Source organism: Pseudophryne corroboree, chromosome 1 (genome assembly GCF_028390025.1).
Source record: "Pseudophryne corroboree isolate aPseCor3 chromosome 1, aPseCor3.hap2, whole genome shotgun sequence".
NCBI lineage: Eukaryota > Metazoa > Chordata > Amphibia > Anura > Myobatrachidae > Pseudophryne > Pseudophryne corroboree.
This window is the reverse complement of record NC_086444.1, coordinates 818,087,280-818,108,495: the sequence shown is the minus strand read 5'-3', so window position 1 is coordinate 818,108,495 and position 21,216 is coordinate 818,087,280. Positions and strand designations below refer to the sequence as shown.

Here is a 21,216-nt window from a genome sequence, read left to right as displayed (position 1 = left end):
TCAGAACTTGGTGCTTTGTCCTGTATGAGTCCTTACCTGGTCTTTCATGAGAATAGAGCGGAACTCAGGACTCGACAACAGTTCCTGCCTAAGGTGGTTTCTGCATTCCAGCTAAAGCAGCCTATTGTGGTTCCGTCAGCTTCGACCACTTCCTCAATTCCTGAGTCCTTGGATGTGGTGCGAGCCCTGTGGATTTACGTCAAGAGGACTGCTGCTTTCAGAAAATCGGATTCCCTCTTTGTGCTGTATAATGCTTACAAAAAGGGTTGTCCTGCTTCAAGCAGTCTGTTGCCCGTTGGATTAGGCTTACTATTCAACAGGCCTATGCTTTGCGGGCCTTGCCTATTCTTTGGTCTGTCAAGGCCCACTTTACCAGGTCTGTGGGCTCTTCCTGGGCGGCTGCCCGTGGTGTCTTGGCCTTGCAACTGTGGCGGGCTGCTACCTGGTCAGGGACAAACACATTTGTCAAATTTTACAGGTTTGATACCCTGGCTACTGAGGATGTCCAGTTTGGACATCCGGTGCTCCAGGCGTCTCAGCATGTTCCCACCCATTCTGGGAGCTATGGGACGTCCCCATTAAGTGTCCCCAGTATCCATTCTCTTAGTCCATAAGGGATACTGGGCGCCTACCTCTGTGCTTCGCCTTCCTGCAAGTTATTGTTCTGGTTACACAGCTATTGCTGTTTTCTGGTTTCACTAGCTGTTGCTAGTATGTTTGTTCTGCTGTGTGCTGGTTCATTAATCTCTCCACTAGTTGTCTTGTTATGTTTCCTCCTCTTAAGTATGTCCATTTCCTTCGTGCACAGTTTTCCTAGACTGAGCTGTGAGGGAGGGCATAGAGGGGAGGAGCCAGCACACCCTGTTGAAGAAATTTAAAGTGCACCGGCTCCTTTGGACCCCATCTATACCCCATCGTACTAAGTGTCCCCAGTATCCCTAATGGACTACGAGAAAAGGATTTACCGGTAGGTAATTAAAATCCTCTTTTTAGCTTGAAAGTTAAGTGCCGGAGCTATGAAATTACTGCCAACAACTAGCCCCAGAAGCACTAGTTAACATGGATTTCTGTTGGCACCTCAGGAGGGTCTGAGCAGAAATCCGCATTAAGTGCAATTCACGATGCTAGTTGTGGACTCTAATGAAATAGCTCCTGGCACTTAACCTGGAAGCTAAAACCCTGCGGTAAGCCCCATGGCTAATTGAATTCTTCGTATATATGTGTAAAGATAAATAAGATAGGCTATACAATATTCACTTATTGTGCTACTGCTTGGCTTCATAGGGTTGATCTCTTTGGTCATGGGCAATCTGTGACTTCCCGCCATTAAGATTGGTTAACATGGGTGTTTGTTACATGGGGTTCAGTATTCACTGCTCAGTTTCCAAAACATGCTGATTGGGGTGCTGAGTTATATGCTTGGAACTTTTTTCTGAAGACCTCCAATCATCAAAGTTTTTATCTTCTTTAGAAATGTTATCTTTGAATATCTTGGAAGATTTATATGACATAGACCTTAATGGCCTTACCTAGATTCCCAGGCAATGAAGATGGGGGACAATAATGTTATTGAATCCAAAGGTAAGCTATTACTTTCTTGTATATCTGTGCGTCTCCTTTTATTTTTTCCACACCTCTGGTAAAATAAGATCATTTCCTCAGTACATTACAGCTTCAATAGCAATGTTTAAAACAAAATTAGTGTTGATAATTTTACTTTTAGACTGTATTTCATCCCATAGTAACTTTATAAGTGTAAGCTATATTTTCTGTTGCTGTTAGAATATAACAGCTGGGTAGTGTTTACGGTACAATTGATATCACTTTTCTTCCCAAGTCCCGGGTCTGACCCGAGATTTCTAAAACTATTCGAAACCGGGTAAGATCTGGGACTGACCCATTCCTTGGTGACTCTGAATTGGATTATTCCCGTGTCGGAGCCGTTTACACTGTACATGGGTGCAGTAGCGCCAAAGTCTCTCGGCAGTATAAAATTTGAAGAGCGGGAAGACAGCGCTATTAAGGGGGCGGAGCTTCTCAGAGCAGACCCAGCAGCGTTCCAGCGCCATTTTCCTGCCTGCACAGCGCTGGATGGAAGAACAGGTCCCTCCACAGCAGCTCCATCTGTCTGTATACGGTACCAGGGGGTTGTAAAAGGGAGGGGAGGCTGTAAAATTACTGTGTCTCCTATTAAGGGACACAGTCTGCGCTGGTAAGGGGTTGCCTTTTACTAAAAGCGCTGTTTTGTGGGTTGGCTCCGATCTCTGTGTCTCTCTTGCCTTTCTTGGGGGGAAACTCTGTTTGCCCCCACGTGTGTGTGTGTGTGTGTGTGTGTGTGTGTGTGTGTGTGTGTGTGTGTGTGTGTGTGTGTGTGTGTGTGGAGTGTTTGGTGGTCTCCTTTAGCTATGTCCAGGGACACTGTGTCATATGCTGCAGAGGGTTTATCCTCCCAGGATGATCCTGATTACATGTAATCAGGTTAGCACTGATTTAGCACAGATACCAGCAAGGGAACCAGAGTGGTTTTCCTCTATCAAAACATGGATTTCTCAGATTTCTGACAGGGTTGCTAGTAGTGATGTGCGGATTCGGTTTTACTCGGTTCTCAAAACGGCATCTTATTGGCTCACGGATGTCACGTGTTTTGGATAGCCAATAAGATGCCGTATTGAGAACCGAGTAAAACCATGGCTGCGGGAATTTCTTCCATGTCTGTTTCAGCTCGTCGGGGACTATGGCTGCGCCAGTGGTCGGCCGACGCGGAATCCAGAGGAAGTGTGGAGTCACTACCCTATACAGGTCAGGCTCTCTTTGGGGAAGCTCTAGACGCGTGGATATCCACCGCTACAGTAAGTCTCCGTTTCTTCCCTCAGCAGCACCTTCTCCGAAGAAATCGTTCTCTTCAACTGCACCGCAGTCCTCTCGGCCTAACAAGCCTATAAAGGCCAGAACATCCAATACCTTCTTTAGGGGAGGTCGGGTTAAGTCCAAGAAACCTGCCGCTGCAGGTTCCCAGGAACAAAAGCCTGCTACGGGTACCCCAAAGTCCTCTGCATGACGGTGGACTGCACGCAACGGTGGTGGGGCCAGTGGGAGCGAGACTCAGACATTTCAGTCATGTCTGGGTATCGTCCGGCCTGGATCCCTGGGTGGTAGATATTGGGGGTAATTCTGAGTTGATCGCAGCAGGATTTTTGTTAGCAGTTGGGTAAAACCATGTGCACTGCAGGGGAGGCAGATATAACGTGCAGAGAGAGTTAGATTTGGGTGGGTTATTTTGTTTCTGTGCAGGGTAAATACTGGCTGCTTTATTTTGCACTGCAATTTAGATTGCAGATTGAACACACCACACCCAAATCTAACTCTCTCTGCATATGTTATATCTGCCTCCCCTGCAGTGCACATGGTTTTGCCCAACTGCTAACAAAGATCCTGCTGCGATCAACTCAGAATTACCCCCATTGTGTCTCAGGGATACAGGCTGGAATTTCAAAGTTTCCCTCCTCATCGCTTTTTCAAGTCAGGCTTACCAACTCTGTTGGAGGACAGCACAGTACTTCAAGCTGGTAGAGGCACAGGTCATTGTGCCGGTACCACCTCACATGCTGAACAAAGGTTACTATTCCAACCTTTTCGTGGTACCGAAACTGGATGGTTCGGTCAGGCCAATTCTAAACCTAAAATCACTGAACCCTTTTCTGAAGGAGTTTAAGGTCAAGATGGAGTCTCTCAGGGTGGTGATATCAGGTCTGGTAGAAGTGGAATTCCTGGTATCACTGGATATCAAGGATGCGTACCTTCACATTCCGATCTGGCTGCCGCATCAGTCTTATCTCCGCTTCGCATTGCTGGACTGTCATTTTCAGTTCCAGGCTCTGCCATTCGGCCTCTCCACAGCACCGAGGCTGTTTACCAAGGTGATGGCGGAAATGATGATACTCCTCCGCAAGCAGGGTGTGAACATCATTCCATATCTGGACGATCTACTGATAAAAGCATCGTCCAAGGACAAGCTGCTGCAATCCATTGTTCTTACAACAAGCCTCCTCAGGAGTCATGGTTGGGTTTTGAAACTTCCAAAGTCACATTTGGAACCAACCCAGAGATTGTCATTTCTGGGAATGATCCTGGATACGGAAGTGCAGCGGGTGTTTCATCCGCAGGAAAAGGCGTTGGTGATACAAGCCATGGTCAAAGATGTCCTGAAGCCACCCCGGGTGTCGGTTCATCAATGCATTTGCCTATTAGGAAAGATGGTGGCCCCTTACGAGGCTCTCCAGTACGGGAGTGTTCAAGTCAAATTACTTTCTAATAAATATTTAAAATTCCAGCTCTAATATATACTGCGGACGCCAGGCGCATCTTATTACCATGTGCTATGAATATGCGCTGTACGTCACAAAACACTACATCCCAAAAAGAAAACAATACACCCACACATTATCTGAGTTCCAAAGCTCATTGATGTATATATTTGTTATTTAAAGGATATGTATACAATATATCACATGTACAGTATATATATATATATATATATATATATATATATAATATATATATATATATATATATATATTTACATGGTTACAATTTACACAGTAAGCAGTTATTACAAACTAATTCATTACAGACACGGCCAGCATACAATTACCATCTCTCTCAATGTACTTTATGCACTAATCGCTCCAGTTCTTCCATCTTTAGCTCTGCCTCAACACCAGCTAACATCAGAGTATCACCAACACACCATCTCGCTCTGGACCCAGGAGAGAAACAGGAAACTCTTCTGTGTGGGATCAGCTATACATGAGTTTTTTGGAGGCGTACAGATCTCTGTTATTGGTCTAGGAAAGGGAACTTTCTCATTCATGAGTCATTGGTCAGTGTGAGGGCTTTTGTTCAAGGTTGCTGGCCTTTGGTTTCCTATCCACACATGCTCCTTTGAATATATTCTTTTGTTCCAGTAAAAGTGACTTCATATTCCTACATTTAATCATATCTACTCATGGCAATGTGCTACAACTTATTCACAGGCATCAAATGAATCCACACATTAATCTGGTTATTTTGAGACCAAGCACGACATGTCCATCTTGCTCCGCTCCAACAATACACATACGTGACGTTATATTCCATTATATAATTTTAAAACATGATGTCTGGTGCTTGATATGTTTAAATTTATGTGCTGTATGAAATGTGTGTTGAATATATCTTTGTGGCATGTCTATGTAAATGCGTGTTACTATATATTGCTGTGCGTATTCGCAAGCATGGCGACTCATAATGTATGGGGTTTGTATGTTCTCTCTATGTAATATTTTTGACTTCGACCTTCCAACTGGATCTCCTGGACAAGTGGTCTGGATCTCGCCTCCACATGCACCAGAGAATTCGTCTGTCGCCAAAGGCGAGGATTTCACTCCTTTGGTGGCTCCAATTGCCTCACCTACTGGAAGGCCGCAGGTTTGGGATTCAGGACTGGGTCCTTCTAAGAACGGATGTGAGCCTCAGGGGCTGGGGAGCAGTCATTCAAGTAGTAACCTTCCAAGGACGGTGGTCAAGCCTGGAAGCCGGTCTGCCCATCAACATTCTGGAACTAAGAGCCGTATACAACGGTCTTCTTCAGGCGGCCCCTCTTCTGAGAAATCGGGCCATTCAAGTGCAGTCGGACAATGTAACAACAGTGGCTTACATAAACCGACAAGGCAGAACGAAGAGCAGAGCGGCAATGTCAGAGGTGACAAGAATACTCCTCTGGACAGAAAAGCACACGTTAGCGCTGTCATCTTCATTCCGGGAGTAGACAACTGGGAAGCAGACTTCCTCAGCAGACACGATCTCCATCCAGGAGAGTGGGGCCTCCATCCGGAGGTGTTCAAGGAAATAACAGACCTTTGGGGTTTACCCCAAATAGACATGATGGCCTCTCGTCTCAACAAGAAGCTTCGGCGTTATTGTTCCAGGTCGAGGGACCCACAGCAGTGGCAGTGGACGCCCTGGTGTCTCCGTGGGTGTTCCAGTCAGTGTACGTGTTTCCACCACTCCCATTCATCCCAAGAATCCTGAAGCTCATAAGGAGGTCAAGGGTTTAAGTGATCCTCATTGCCCCAGACTGGCCAAGAAGGGCTTGGTACGCGGACCTTCTGGATCTACTGCATAAGGAGCCGAGGCCTCTTCCTCTTTGGGAGGACCTACTGCAGCAGGGGCCGTTCGCCTATCAAGACTTACTGCGGCTACGTTTGACGGCATGGAAGTTGAGCGCCTGATTCTTGCTCGGAAGGGCATTCCGAAGAAGGTTATTCCTACCCTCATACAGGCTAGGAAGAGGGTAACGTCTAAACATTACCATTGTATTTGGAAGAAATATGTCTCTTGGTGTGAGTCCAAGAAGTTTCCTACGGTGGAGTTTCAACTGGGACGTTTCCTCCTCTTCCAGCAAGCAGGAGTGGATATGGGTCTGAGGTTGGGATCTGTGAAGGTCCGGATTTCAGCCCTATCCATTTTCTTTCAGAAACAATTGGCTGCCCTCCCTGGGGTTCAGATCTTTTTGAAGGGAGTTCTGCATATCCAACCTCATTTTGTACCGCCCACGGCGCTTTGGGACCTTAACGTGGTGTTGCAGTTCCTCCAGTCGGATTGGTTTGAGCCTCTACAGAAGGTGGAGGTCAAATTTCTTACATGGAAGACGGTCACTTTGTTGACCTTAGCTTCTGCTAGACGTGTGTCCGAGCTGGGGGCTATATCCTGTAAAAGCCCTTACTTGATCTTCCACGAAGATAGAGCTGAGCTCAGGACATGTCAGCAGTTTCTTCCGACGGTTGTGTTGGCATTTCATATTAACCAACCTATTGTGGTGCCAATGGCTACTGACTCCTCAATTACATCAAAGTCCTTGGATGTTGTAAGGGCTCTGAAGATATATGTGAACTTCTCATCACAGAAAGTCGGACTCTCTATTTGTCCTATATGATCCCAAGAAAATTGGGTGTCCTGCTTCTAAGCAGACGATCTCTCGCTGGATCAGGTTCACTATCCAGGCACGCTTATTCTATGGCAGGACTGCCATGTCCAAAATCTGTTAAGGCCTACTCTACTCGTAAGGTGGGGTCTTCCTGGGCGGCTGCCCGGGGTGTCTCGGCAGTACAACTTTGCCAAGCTGCAACTTTGGTCTGGGTCGAACATGTTTGAAAAGTTTTACAAGTTCGATACTTTGGATTCTGATGATCTGAAGTTCAGTCAATCAGTTCTGCAGGTGCCTCCGCGCTCTCCCTCCCATTCTGGGAGCTTTGGTACATCCCCATGATACTAATGTGGACCCCAGCACCCTCCAGGACGAAAGAGAAAATAGGATTTTGGTACCTACCGGTAAATCCTTTTCTCGTAGTCCGTAGAGGATGCTGGGCGCCCGCCCAGCGCTTCGTTTTCCTGCAGGTGTTATTTTGTTCAGTACAACTTCGTTTTAGTTGAGTACTGTATTGTTACTTGGTAAGTAATGTTTCAGCTGTTGCTGAGTAGTTCAAGCTAGTTGGCTTGACGTGCCTTGTATGTGTGAGCTGGTATGAATCTCACCTCTATCTGTGTATTATCCTTCTCTAGAAGTATGTCGTCTCCTCGGGCACAGTTTCTAGACTGAGTCTGGTAGGAGGGGCATAGAGGGAGGAGCCAGCCCACATTCTCAAACTCTTAAAGTGCAAATGGCTCCTAGTGGACCCGTCTATACCCCATGGTACTAATGTGGACCCCAGCATCCTCTACGGACTACGAGAAAAGGATTTACTGGTAGGTAACCAAAATCCTATTTTGAACAAAAGGCTGGAAGCTTGGGAAAGTGCATTTTAGCATCTAATTGCCATCATCACAAAGCTGGGACGGAAAGGAAATTCCTGTGCTATAATTGGCCAATACACATTATGGTTTAGACACCTAAACACAAGAGGAAGAAAGATAATGAATAATCCTCATATGTACAGTTAAAGAAAATGTAGAACTTCAGGAAAATATTTGTCTGTTATGATTTTATATATGGGTAACAAATGCACATACTTTATTAATATTGTGGATCAAGGAAAAACATCCTAGTTTTTGTTTATTCTATGCATAGTTCATATAAGTCATTGTGCACAATGGCCCTCATTCAAATGTGGTTGCAGGGGCTATCGCTGCTGCTTACATAGATAGCACTAATATGGTAATGCAACAAGGGGAGCAAAGCCGGCTCTGGGGCTCTGTGCGCCCCGGGCGGAAATAGGGGCGTGGCTTCGTACAGGGGGCGTGGTCATTTACGCCCCCTGTACAGACTACTGTAGCGCTCTGAAATGTGCGGTGCGCGATGACATCATCGCGCACCGCACAGTAAAGGACCTCTCCACGAAGGGAAACTAGATGCGTAGCGTCTAGTTTCCCTTCACAGCGGCAGCAGGGGCAGTGTGCAGCACAGCAGCAGCGGATTTTGCCCTGGTGCGGTGCCCTCCGGATGGCGCCCTGCGCCCTCCGGGAGGCGGCGCCCCGGGCAAAAGTCCTGCTTGCCCGTGGCAAGATCCGCTACTGAAGGGGAGTCACGCCTCCTGCTGCATTACTGATCCCATCTGATCTCCCCCGGCACCATCGGCCGGCTGTGTGTCCCATGGGGTAGCACAAGCCGGCTGCCGCAAGTCCTACCTAGAGGCCAAAAATCTCCTTCCTCTGACTGAGATCCTGGCCTCGTTCCTCACCTGTAACGCCTCTGTTTAGAGAAACTGAGGTCGTTGCCGCCCCCAAACAGCATCAGACTGTTGGTCACTGACAGTCTGATGCCATAGTGCAGCCAACCTTGCAGTACGTGTCTGATGCATGCATAAAGTACCGATCATTGGTACTTTGCTGCATGAGCCACTACTCCATCCACATCTGAATGAGGGCCAATGAACTGTATTTCTCTCTATATGTGTCTTTAGAAAAGTATTTGTGCTGATTATAATAACAAATCCTTGTTGGAATACAGAAAATACATAGGGGTATATGCAATTGCGGGCGAATCGCGGCAAATTATCGCCGTTTTTTTAATTCGACACAATTCGACAGGTGAATTCCGGCAGGTGGCTGCCGGAATTCACCATATTCAATGAAAAACAGATTCGACATTCCCGCGGGCGAAAAACGACCGATTTGCCGGATTATGCGGCGAATTAAAAAAACGGGAAAAACCCGGAAAAAAATGGCGTGGGGTCCCCCCTCCAAAGCATAACCAGCCTCGGGCTCTTCGAGCTGGTCCTGGTTCTAAAAATGCGGGGGGGAAATTGACAGGGGATCCCCCGTATTTTTAAAACCAGCACCGGGCTCTGCACCTGGTGCTGGTGCAAAAAATACGGGGGACAAAAAGAGTTAGGGGTCCCCCGTATTTTTTACACCAGCATCGGGCTCCACTAGCTGGACAGATAATGCCACAGCCGGGGGTCACTTTTATACAGTGCCCTGCGGCCGTGGCATTAAATATCCAACTAGTCACCCCTGGCCGGGGTACCCTGGGAGAGTGGGGACCCCTTCAATCAAGGGGTCCCCCCCCCAGCCACCCAAGGGCCAGGGGTGAAGCCCGAGTCTGTCCCCCCCATCCAAGGGCTGCGGATGGGAGGCTGATAGCCTTGAGAAAAATGTCAGAATATTGTTTTTTCCAGTAGTACTACAAGTCCCAGCAAGCCTCCCCCGCAAGCTGGTACTTGGAGAACCACAAGTACCAGCATGCGGGAGAAAAACGGGCCCGCTGGTACCTGTAGTACTACTGGGGAAAAATACCCAAATAAAAACGACACACACACCGTGACAAGTACAACTTTATTACATACTGCCGACACACACATACTTACCTATGTTGACACGCCGACTGCCACAGTCTCCGACGATCCGAGGGTACCTGTGAAAAAATTATACTCACCTTCCAGCGTCCAGAGATAAATCCACGTCCAGAGTATAATCCAGGTACTTGGCAAAATAACAAAACGCAAAAACCCGAGCCAGCGGACTGAAAGGGGTCCCATATTGACACATGAGACCCCTTACACCGAATGTGCCGGGACCCCACGTGACTCCTGTCACTGAGGTCCCTTCAGCCAATCAGGAAGCGCTACTACGTGGCGCTCACCTGATTGGCTGTGCGCTGTCTGTGCTGTGACAGCGCATCGCAAAGCCTCTCCATTACTTTCAATGGTGGGAACTTTGCCGTCAGCGGGGGGGTTACCCGCGGTCAGCCGCTGACCGGCGGGTGACCCCACCGCTAACCGCAAGGTTCCCACCATTGAATATAATGGAGAGGCTTTGCGATGCGCTGTCTGAGCTCAGACGCGCAGAGCCAATCAGCAGAGTGCAAGGACGTTGCACTCGCTGATTGGCTGAAGAGACCTTTCAGTGACAGCTGTCACGGAGAGGTCTCTGCATTCGGGGAAAGGGGTCTCATGTGTCAATATGGGAACCCTTTCAGTCCGCTGGCACGGGTTTTTGCGTTTTGTTATTTTGCCAAGTACCTGGATTATACTCTGGACGTGGATTTATCTCTGGACGCTGGAAGGTGAGTATAATTTTTTTACAGGTACCCTCGGATCGTCGGAGACTGTGGCAGTCGGCGTGTCAACATAGGTAAGTATGTGTGTGTCGGCAGTATGTAATTAAGTTGTACTTGTCACGGTGTGTGTGTCCTGTTTTTATTTGGGTATTTTTTTCCCAGTAGTACTACAGGTACCAGCGGGCCTGTTTTTCTCCCGCATGCTGGTACTTGTGGTTCTCCAAGTACCAGCTTGCGGGGGAGGCTTGCTGGGACTTGTAGTACTACTGGAAAAAACAATATTCTGACATTTTTCTCAAGGCTATCAGCCTCCCATCCGCAGCCCTTGGATGGGGGGGACAGCCTCGGGCTTCACCCCTGGCCCTTGGGTGGCTGGGGGGGGGACCCCTTGATTGAAGGGGTCCCCACTCCCCCAGGGTACCCCGGCCAGGGGTGACTAGTTGGATATTTCATGCCACGGCCGCAAGGCACTGTATAAAAGTGACCCCCGGCTGTGGCATTATCTGTCCAGCTAGTGGAGCCCGATGCTGGTGTATAAAATACGGGGGACCCCTACTCTTTTTGTCCCCCGTATTTTTTGCGCCAGCACCAGGCGCAGAGCCCGGTGTTGGTTTTAAAGATACGGGGGATCCCCTGTCAAATTTTCCCCCGCATTTTTAGAACCAGGACCAGCTCGAAGAGCCCGAGGCTGGTTATGCTTTGGAGGGGGGACCCCACGCCATTTTTTTCCTTGATTTTACCGTTCCAGCTATAAAAAAAAAAAAAAAAAAAAAAAAAAATTTTAAATATATAAATAATACTTGTGCCTCCAAAAAAGACAAACCAAGTACCTAATCCCTTCTAATATAAATAGATATGCTGTTACCAAAAAAAAAAACTCCAAAAAAAACATGTTTTAAATTTTTTTTATTGGTTTCACCCTCCAAAGTGTGGCGGATTGAAAATGACGAATTTACTGTCTAAAAGCACTGTTGTCGAATTTCCAAACTTGAATTGAATACACTTTGGTCGAATTGCAGCACTTGTATCATTGCAGAAAAGTCGAATTTGACAAAAGTCGAATTTCAAAAAGTCGAATTTTGAAAGTCCGTTTTTTTGACGGAAAGCACTGAATTGCATTGACGATTTTTTTTTTTTGGCGAAAAATTCCCGAAATTCGACAATTTCGGGAATTCGACCGCAATTGCATATACCCCATAAACTTATTAACACCAAAGGTGTGTCAGGTTGTGTTGCATATAAATACCCTATATTTGGCATATATATATATTTATATATATATATTTATACGGAAATGTAAAAAAATATACAGTGTATATACCAGTAAATGCTCAAATCATTATTTAGACTCTACTTTGTGTTTTGTGTTTATAAGGCAAAGTTAAGGTATATTGGCATATTAAAATATGCTTATTTGTTATAACATGTACAAGTTTGTTAACCTGACATCTACCTATATTTATTTTGCTAGCATTTGTGGGCAGGAATGTCATTCTGACTAGTGGCTGCATAATTGGTGCTTGCTGCCAAGTGGAAACGTGTGAAGTAATCCCAGAGAACACTGTCATATATGGGTCTGAGTGTCTACGTCGTGTGCAGACAGAGCGTCCACAGGTCGGTACAGATGTCAGAACATTATTTCTGTATTCTTTATATGTATGTAAAGAACTGAATGCTTAGAGGTAAATTCACTAAAGGGCAGGATTGCTGGTGTATTAAACCTGCTGTCCCATCACCGGGGATGTTTCACCTCCAGTCCTCCAGATTTACTAATCTACAGATTGGATTCTGCATTTAAACCACTGGCATAACCTGCCACAAAACCACCGCATCTACATAGCCCTCAGAGCGTGAGGACTCCCTGTACAATTTATTGAAGGCAATCATTATGTCTTAATTAAGGAGGAAAATAATATTAGTAATTTTGTTATTGGGGTAATATTATTTTATATATAAATGCGAAAGCCCTCACTCACTGACTGACTGGCTCATCACTAATTTTCTTCCTTCCCGATATGTTAGGAAGCTGAAATGTAACATAGGTATTCTGCATGTGGGACATAGGAAAACTACGTAATTAGAATTTTAATAATGAAAAGGGGGTTGACATAATGACATCATTACCGATGTTTGGCTTGCGTTGCGTGGACGATAACGCCCAAACGTACAATCTGATCAAAATTTGGATTGCACCTCCAGTGTGTAGAATTTAATATGCTACAGAAATGGTCCTGTCACTTTTTACCATATCTTCTACGGGTGCTCCTCAGGTAACGCCAACAACCATGGATTCATATTTACTTACATTAAGACGTCTCAAATTTACATCTCTATAGGTTTAACACATTTTGTACACTAATCTATATGTACAAACGTGAAAATCAGAAACTCATGTGCAAAGAACTAGTAGAACAGCTAGTTATGAATAAAACTTGGTGATTTTCTTTTAATTTGTTGAAAAGAGCAATATTTATTTTATTTTATTTTATTTTATTAAAGAAGCAATATTGTTAATTGGCTAAAAAATATATATTTTATTGCAGGAGGGGGGGGTTATTTTATGATGTGGGCACCATTTATAGCACCATAAAATAATAACTGTTGCTCCCATCATAATTATTTTTTTCTTACCAATTATTCAAATTTATGTTTGCACCCAATTCTATGTTATTTTCCTCCTGCATAAATACATAATGACTGCCTTCATTGGGCCAACACTGCTAGAGAAATCTAACGGTTTTTAGTCTATACTAATAAAAATATTGTATGGTGATGTGTCTGATGACGGTTTCTACATTTTCTTGTTTCTGGCGGTTTTTGACAGACAGCCCTTTAGTAAATTTCCCCCTTTGAGAATTGTTATCCTCCACTAAAGCTATGATAAGCCAAATCATACACAACATAGAATCAATTGTCCCTTTTAACCAACATGCGTTGAATTTGATGCTAATGTGTAAATTGTGTATTTGAGGCTTTTGAACAAATTGTTAAGAAAAATAATAGGCAAACTGTGGCTACACTTTTGATCCGATTGTCTATTTGGGCGTTACACGCGACAAGCCACGCATCGGTAATTATGTCATTATGTCAGCCCCCTTTTCATCCTCTTAGAGGAGGTTTATTACAATTACATCTAAATGCGTAATTTTCCTATTTCACACCTGAAGAATACCTGTGTTACATTCCAGCTTCCCAACATATCGGGAAGTAAGAGAATTAGTGATCAGTCAGTCAGTGAGTTAGGGCTTCCGCATTTATGTATATTATATTTAATTCTCTCTCACTCTCTCTCTATATATATATATATATATATATATATATAAAATTTCATTTTTCCACAGCATTTATGCATGTCACAATTTGAAATGTATATGGTATAGTGTCCTGTACAGAATTAAGGTTGGTACACACACTGCAGATATATCTGTAGATGTTATGCACTGACCAACCACCATTGCTATCTGCAGATCTGTTGTTGAGGACATTGGCCATCTTTCCTGTTTGCACACTGGCAGATCGTCATGAAATGTGCAAAATATTCCTGCAATTTACATAATGGGCTGGCCTTCTACAGAGCACACAGGAAAAGGAAATAGGCCTTTCTTTTACCAGTTTTTTCTCCCACGGTCTCTATTGCTCCCTCTGCTCTCTCGCTTCCTTCATCTCACACTGTCTCTCTCATTCCCTTCATCTCCCACTGTCTCGCTTCATCTGTCTCCTGCAATCCTTCGTATATGTGAGGAGAAAATATACTGCATCTCCTATATAATTGCCCTGATTTGTCACTCTGTGACTGTGTGGATAACGCTGGGCGTGTCTAGGAGCTAGCAGGCTGGGTTAGCAGCAGGTCTATCACATCCAGTCCACAGCTGATTGGGTGAGAAACGCCCTCCCACATAGGTTACATCCAATGGGAGGCTCTGCCCTTTGGCTGCTGTGTGTTCTCAGAGCAGGACTAACAATGGGGCTGATGGAGCTGCAGCTCCAGGTCCAAACCCCAAACTAGGCCCACTGCATCTGCAGCAACATACCCTCCAACAATTTACACACAAAAATCGAGACAAATTCGAAAAGGGGGCGTGACCACGGGTACAGTGGCGTGCCCACGCCCCTTTCCCTAAACTTTCAATGGAAGTTTGGACAGCCAAAAACAAGTACAAACCATAAAAAAAAGGTACTGTACCTGCCAAAAAGGTACACTTGGAGGGTTTGCCACTGCATCTGCAGCAAGTCTCTATGCTGGAGATAGGGGGGGGAGAAAAAATATTTTACTGCAGCATCCTATGGGGATCATTCTGACCTGATCGCTCGCTGCAGTTCAGCGCAGCGATCAGGTCAGAACTGTGCATGCGCCGTCACCACAGTGCGCCAGCACATGGCTGATGGCTGTCGTTGCCTAGCGATCGCCTCTGCCTGATTGACACGCAGAGGCAGTCACTGGCCAGGAGGGGGAGCCGCCATTTTGTGGGCATAGTCCGGCCAACGCAGCCACTGCGACCAGGGCCCTGTCGCTGTGCGATGCTTTTGTACTTGTGCGGGGGAAGAGGGGGCCAGCCTGAAATGCTGGGCGTCCCCCCACATGTCAGTGTAAGTGATCGTGCTTTGCTAAATTTAGCACCGCTATGATCAGGTCAGAATGACCCTATGTCCTGCTGCCAGTCCGCCTGCCCCCTCCAGCATCAACAATCCCCACTCCCTAACCGCGGCGCAGGTGGAACAAAAGCTGCGGCCACCGGCATAGATGTGTATGAAAGCGGAGCAGCGGAAGGCTTTCATAGCCCTCCCTGCGCCGCATACTCTTGAGCCCCGGAGCCTCCTCTGCGCGTGATGTCACAGAAGTGACTCCCTGCCACAGCTGTGCTAAGATTCCCAGAGGCCCTGACTCCACAACACAGCACCTGGGCTGCCGGCCTGGAAGCCCTGAGATGACTAATGGAACATATAGAGTGGGTGATATCGCAGTGGGTAATGTCTGGACGCTGAATCAATGTAAAAGGTGACAGTGCTGTGCAGTGCAGTGGATGTGCAGTGTCACTGACACTGCACAGCACTCTCACCTTTTACATTGATTCAGTGAGTCAGTCAGTTCTGCCAGCCAGTCACTATTGTTAGCGCCGGTGTCTCAACGCGCCGCATTACAGGGAAGTAGACGCACTAAATAAACTACAGCTCCCAGCAGCCCTTAGCGCCGAAGCGTTCCGGTGCTAAGGCCTGCTGGAAGCTGTAGTTTATTGAGTTCATCATCTTCCCTGTAATGCGGCGCGTTGAGACACGACACCGGAGCTAACAGTAGTGATTGGCTGCTGTGCAAGTCTCGAGGAGAGCCACTGCCAAAGGGAGGACAGCAGCCTAGTTGCTTCCAGGAGAAGAAGCAGGAGAAGCATTACCCACCACTCCCCCACTCGCAGTACCTCCGGGCCCCATCCTCTGCACCCGCACACACCCCGTCCACCACCCACGGTTGCTCCGGCCCCCCTCCCCCATCCGCAGCAACACCCCCAAATCCCACCACCACAGTAGGGGTGACCATCGATGGAGAAATGTTATGTGTCCACAATATTCAATAGATGACCATCGATGGTTACACGACCTGTACTTTCTGTGTTTGGCCCATCTTGTTCTCCGCCATCGATAGCAAAAGTATTGAACATTGACCATAAACCATTGAGGATTTTGAATCATTGATGGTTGCTGGCCATTCCTACACCACAGAACATGGCAGAGGCACAGGGGGGTACTGAGGTATAATGCACACAGGGGTATACACGGTACTCACTGGGTGATAAGAAAGTCCTTGGAGGGTTCTCAGTGCCCTCCTGACCCAGACAACACTGCCCCTGGACCAGCAGAACCCAGGTCTCCAGCCAGCCCTTGAAGTACTCCTACAACACAGGCCAGAACAGCCTCCTTTTCCAAAAGCGACTTGCATTAGCAGCCTGGAAGTCCTGGAAGATGTGGCTGTCCCTTTCCCTCTCCCTCTTCTCTCCCATGCCATCCATTCTGCACAGGGTCAGGGATGCAGAGGCCAGATGGAGCACCCTGTCCCGGGACATGCGGCAATCACATGGGACATTGCCACCCACAGTTCAATGCTGTTATATGTAGTACGCACAGCCCCGGCACTCCCAGCCCACCCTGTCTGGCCAGCAAGCTCACCACCCGTCCGGCACAGCTACGGCCAGCAAACGCACCCTCCTCCCCGCACAGGTGGCAGTTCTAGCTAGCAAACACCCTCCCGCACTGCACCAGTTACAGCTGTGGAAGAATAACGCACCCCTCCCGCACAGTTGACACGGGTACACGCAACTCCTCCCCCACCCCTCCTCCTTACAAAACTCACTTTAACCTGGGATCCAAGGCCTCCCAGCTGCTGATGCTGTTCCCACAGGAAGTGGATTTGAATAACACACTGAATGGTGCACCAATATATTTGCAGTTGGGCAAAACCATGTGCACTGCAGGGGGGGGGGGGGGGGGGGGCAGATATAACATGTGCAGAGAGAGTTAGATTTGGGTGGGGTGTGTTCTAACTGAAATCTAAATTGCAGTGTAAAAATAAAGCAGCCAGTATTTACCCTGCACAGAAACAAAATAACCCACCCAAATCTAACGCTCTCTGCACATGTTACATCTGCCCCCCCTGCAGTGGACATGGTTTTGCCCAACTGCTAACAAATTTGCTTCTGCGATCAAGTCTGAATTACCCCCCAAGTCTGTGCAGTATAGCTGACGTGATATGTCTGTAAACAATGTAGTTCACAGACATATCGTTTATACACACCCACCGATCAATTGATTGGGCAATTTATCTGCCAGTGTGTACCCAACATTACTTATATATGTAGTACTGATCATTTCTAAGGAAATAAACTACATTTATTTGAAAGTTCTGTATTCACTGTCAAACACTCCGTGTTAGGTAGTAGAACCTTTCACAGCAGACAGCCAATGTCAGAAATATTTGGAATTGATTGAAATGTAATTGGCAGTTATAGTTTGTACGGTGTTTGCAGTTATGTATGTATATTGTTTTCTTTTTTTCTTTGGTACAATACAGCCACAAACACTACAGCTGGACTTCCTGATGAAGATTCTCCCGAACTATCATCACCTCAAGAAAACAACAAAAATTAGCTCTACTCCAATGAAAAACTAGCCACTCACTGTCCTCGCGTGCTTCCAGCTGTGCTGTCTTTACACTATGCATTTAGTCTAATGAGCTTTGTTTTTTACTGCTATTTATTTATGTTTTTTCTGTCTAATGTGCTACATTATAAAGGAAACATAGCACAAAGGTTTTCTGCTGTAATCTCCTTATTATTAAATGTCCTAACAAAATAATCTTGTGACAGCGATTCTTATTTGCCCATACTATAACACATGGTGGATTTCATAGGCAGCATTCCGAAACAGAAATATTCTTGTCCACACACTCTGCATTTATCTTGCAAATGTTAAAGTGTTCTAATTGCATTTTGTGACTACGGGGTAAATTTACTAAGATGGGTGTTCTATTTAAGATGGGATGTTGCTATAGCAACCAATCAGATTCTAGTTTTAATTTATCTAGCACCTTCTAGAAGATAATACCTGAAATCTGATTGTTTGCTATGGGCAACATCCCATCTTAAATAGAACTCCCATCTTAGTAAAGTTACCCCTATGTTTCTCTAACGTCCTAGAGGATGCTGAGGACTCCGTAAGGACCATGGAGAATAGACGGGCTCCGCAGGAGATAGGGCACTTTAAGAAAGCTTTGGATTCTGGGTGTGCACTGGCTCCTCCCTCTATGTCCCTCCTCCAGACCTCAGTTTTACACTGTGCCCAGAGGATGAAGGGCGCACTGCAGGGAGCTCTCTTGAGTTCTTTGCTACAGAAAGCATTTTTGTTTGGATTTTTACTTTTTCACAGGGAGCACTGCTGGCAACAGGCTCCATGCATCGAGGGACTGAGGAGAGAGGGGCAGACCTACTTAACTGATAGGATCTGCTTCTTCGGCTACTGGACACCATTAGCTTCAGAGGGGGTGAACACAGGTTCGTCCTGGGCGTCCACCCCTGGAGCCACGCCGCCGTTCTCCTCACAGAGCCAGAAGAACAGAAGCAAGAAGACGTCTCGGGCCGCAGAAGCCTTCAGCTTCACAGAGGTAACGCACAGCACTGCAGCTGTGCGTCATTGCTCCACGTCACCTCACACACTCCGGTCACTGTATGGGTGCAGGGCGCAGGGGGGGGTGCCCTGGGTAGCAATAATAACACCTCTTAGATGGCAAATAGGTATATACTGTACATGTACAGCTGGGCACTGTACATGTATATAATTGAGCCCCCGCCATTTTACACGATTTTGAGCGGGACAGAAGCCCGCCGCCGAGGGGGCGGGGCTTCACCCTCAGCACTCACCAGCGCCATTTCTCTCTCCACAGAACGCTGAGAGGAAGCTCCCCGGACTCTCCCCTGCTTACACACAGTGAAGGGAGTTTAAAAAGAGAGGGGGGGGGGCACATAATTGGCGGATAAAGTATAATACAGCGCTGCTGGGGAAAAGCATTCTGTGTTGGTCTCCAGGTTGTTGCGCTGGGGTGTGTGCTGGCATACTCTTTCTCTGTCTCTCCAAAGGGTCTTCAGAAAAAGTTTCCCTGGGTGTGTGCAGTGTGTCGGTACGTGTGTGTCGAGATGTTTGATGAGGAAGGCTCGCTTAATGTGGAGGGGGAGTGCTTGAATGTCAGGTCGGCAACGCCGACACCGGACTGGGTGGATATGCTGAATGTCTTGAATGCAAATGTAAATCTCCTGCATAAAAGATTAGACAAGGCTGAAGCTAGGGATCAGTCAGGTAGCCAGTCCGTGCCTGTCCCTGTGGTGCCAGGACCTTCAGGGTCTCAAAAGTGCCCCATATCCCAGGTCGCTGACACAGATACCGACACAGATACTGACTCTAGTGTCGACTATGAGGATGCAAAATTACAGCCGAAGGTGGCAAAAGGTATTAGGGACATGATTATTGCCATAAAAGAGGTTTTGCATATCCCTGACACGAGGGTTCACATGTATAAAGGGAAAAAGCCTGAGGTCACGTTTCCGTCCTCATTTGAGCTAAGCGAATTATGCGAAAAGGCTTGGGAATCTCCGGATAGGAGACTCCATGTTCCCAAAAGGATTCTCATGGCGTATCCTTTTCCACAGAAGGATCGGATACGATGGTAATCTGCACCTAAAGTAGACAAGGCGCTGACACGCTTATCCAAGAAGGTGGCACTGCCTTCTCCGGATACTGCTTCCCTCAAGGATCCTGCTGATCGCAAGCAGGAAATTACCATGAAGCACATTTACACACATTCAGGAACTATAGTTAGGCCAGCCATGGCGTCGGCCTGGGTTTGTAGTGCTGTGATCCATGTCTAAGAAGCTTTTTTACTTATTTTATAACATTGATTGTTAATAAAACGGACATATTTTCATAAGTCCTTCTCCTCTGTGGTTTTTATGGATCCCGTGGTCCCGACGAGAACACCATAGAGAAGAAGTAAGAAGCTGCCCCCCCAAAGAAACCTTGATGTGATTTGATAACATCTACAGAACGTGAGTTCGGGGTACGCCTCATCTTTCCGTTATTCTGTTCCTTTGAAAGATACCTTTATAAGAGTACTTTTATCTGTTTTTATGTGAGTACGGTACGTCCTCCACGAGAAAAAGGATTAACATCACTTCAGTTTTCCTACATCTATTTTTCTCTGACGTCCTAAGTGGATGCTGGGACTCCGTAAGGACCATGGGGAATAGCGGCTCCGCAGGAGACTGGGCACAACTAAAGAAAGCTTTAGGACTACCTGGTGTGCACTGGCTCCTCCCACTATGACCCTCCTCCAGACCTCAGTTAGAATCTTGTGCCCGGCTGAGCTGGATGCACACTAGGGGCTCTCCTGAGCTCCTAGAAAGAAAGTATATTTTAGGTTTTTTATTTTACAGTGAGATCTGCTGGCAACAGACTCACTGCAGCGAGGGACTAAGGGGAGAAGAAGCGAACCTACCTAACTGGTGGTAGTTTGGGCTTCTTAGTCTACTGGACACCATTAGCTCCAGAGGGATCGACCGCAGGACCCGACCTTGGTGTTCGTTCCCGGAGCTGCGCCGCCGGCCCCCTTACAGAGCCAGAAGCAAGAAGTGTTCCTGAAAATCGGCGGCAGAAGACTTCAGTCTTCAACAAGGTAGCGCACAGCACTGCAGCTATGCGCCATTGCTCCTCATGCACACCTCACACTCCGGTCACTGATGGGTGCAGGGCGCTGGGGGGGGGCGCCCTGAGGGCAATATAAACACCTTGGCTGGCAAATCATCACAATATATAGTCCCAGGGCTATATATGTGATAAATTACCCCTGCCAGAATCCATGAAAAAAGCGGGAGAAAAGTCAGCCGAAAAAGGGGCGGGGCTATCTCCCTCAGCACACTGGCGCCATTTTTTCTTCACAGTGCAGCTGGAAGACAGCTCCCCAGGCTCTCCCCTGTAGTTTTCAGGCTCAAAGGGTTAAAAAGAGAGGGGGGGCACCAAATTTAGGCGCAATTATGTGTATACAAGCAGCTATTGTGGGAAAAAATCACTCAGTTATAGTGTTAATCCCTGCATTATATAGCGCTCTGGTGTGTGCTGGCATACTCTCTCTCTGTCTCCCCAAAGGACTT

General features: G+C 46.8%; 1 protein-coding gene across 1 annotated transcript in view; it reads left to right on the top strand.

The window, feature by feature from the left end:
* DCTN6 (dynactin subunit 6) overlaps nt 1-17,875 on the top strand; it is a 48,451-nt gene extending 30,576 nt beyond the window's left edge. The window contains exons 5-7 of the mRNA XM_063919448.1: nt 1,534-1,581; nt 12,006-12,148; nt 17,592-17,875. Coding sequence (XP_063775518.1) covers nt 1,534-1,581; nt 12,006-12,148; nt 17,592-17,690 — 290 coding nt within the window. The 3' untranslated portion in view covers nt 17,691-17,875. The remainder of the gene's footprint in view (nt 1-1,533; nt 1,582-12,005; nt 12,149-17,591) is intronic.
* Nucleotides 17,876-21,216: the final 3,341 nt, after the last annotated feature.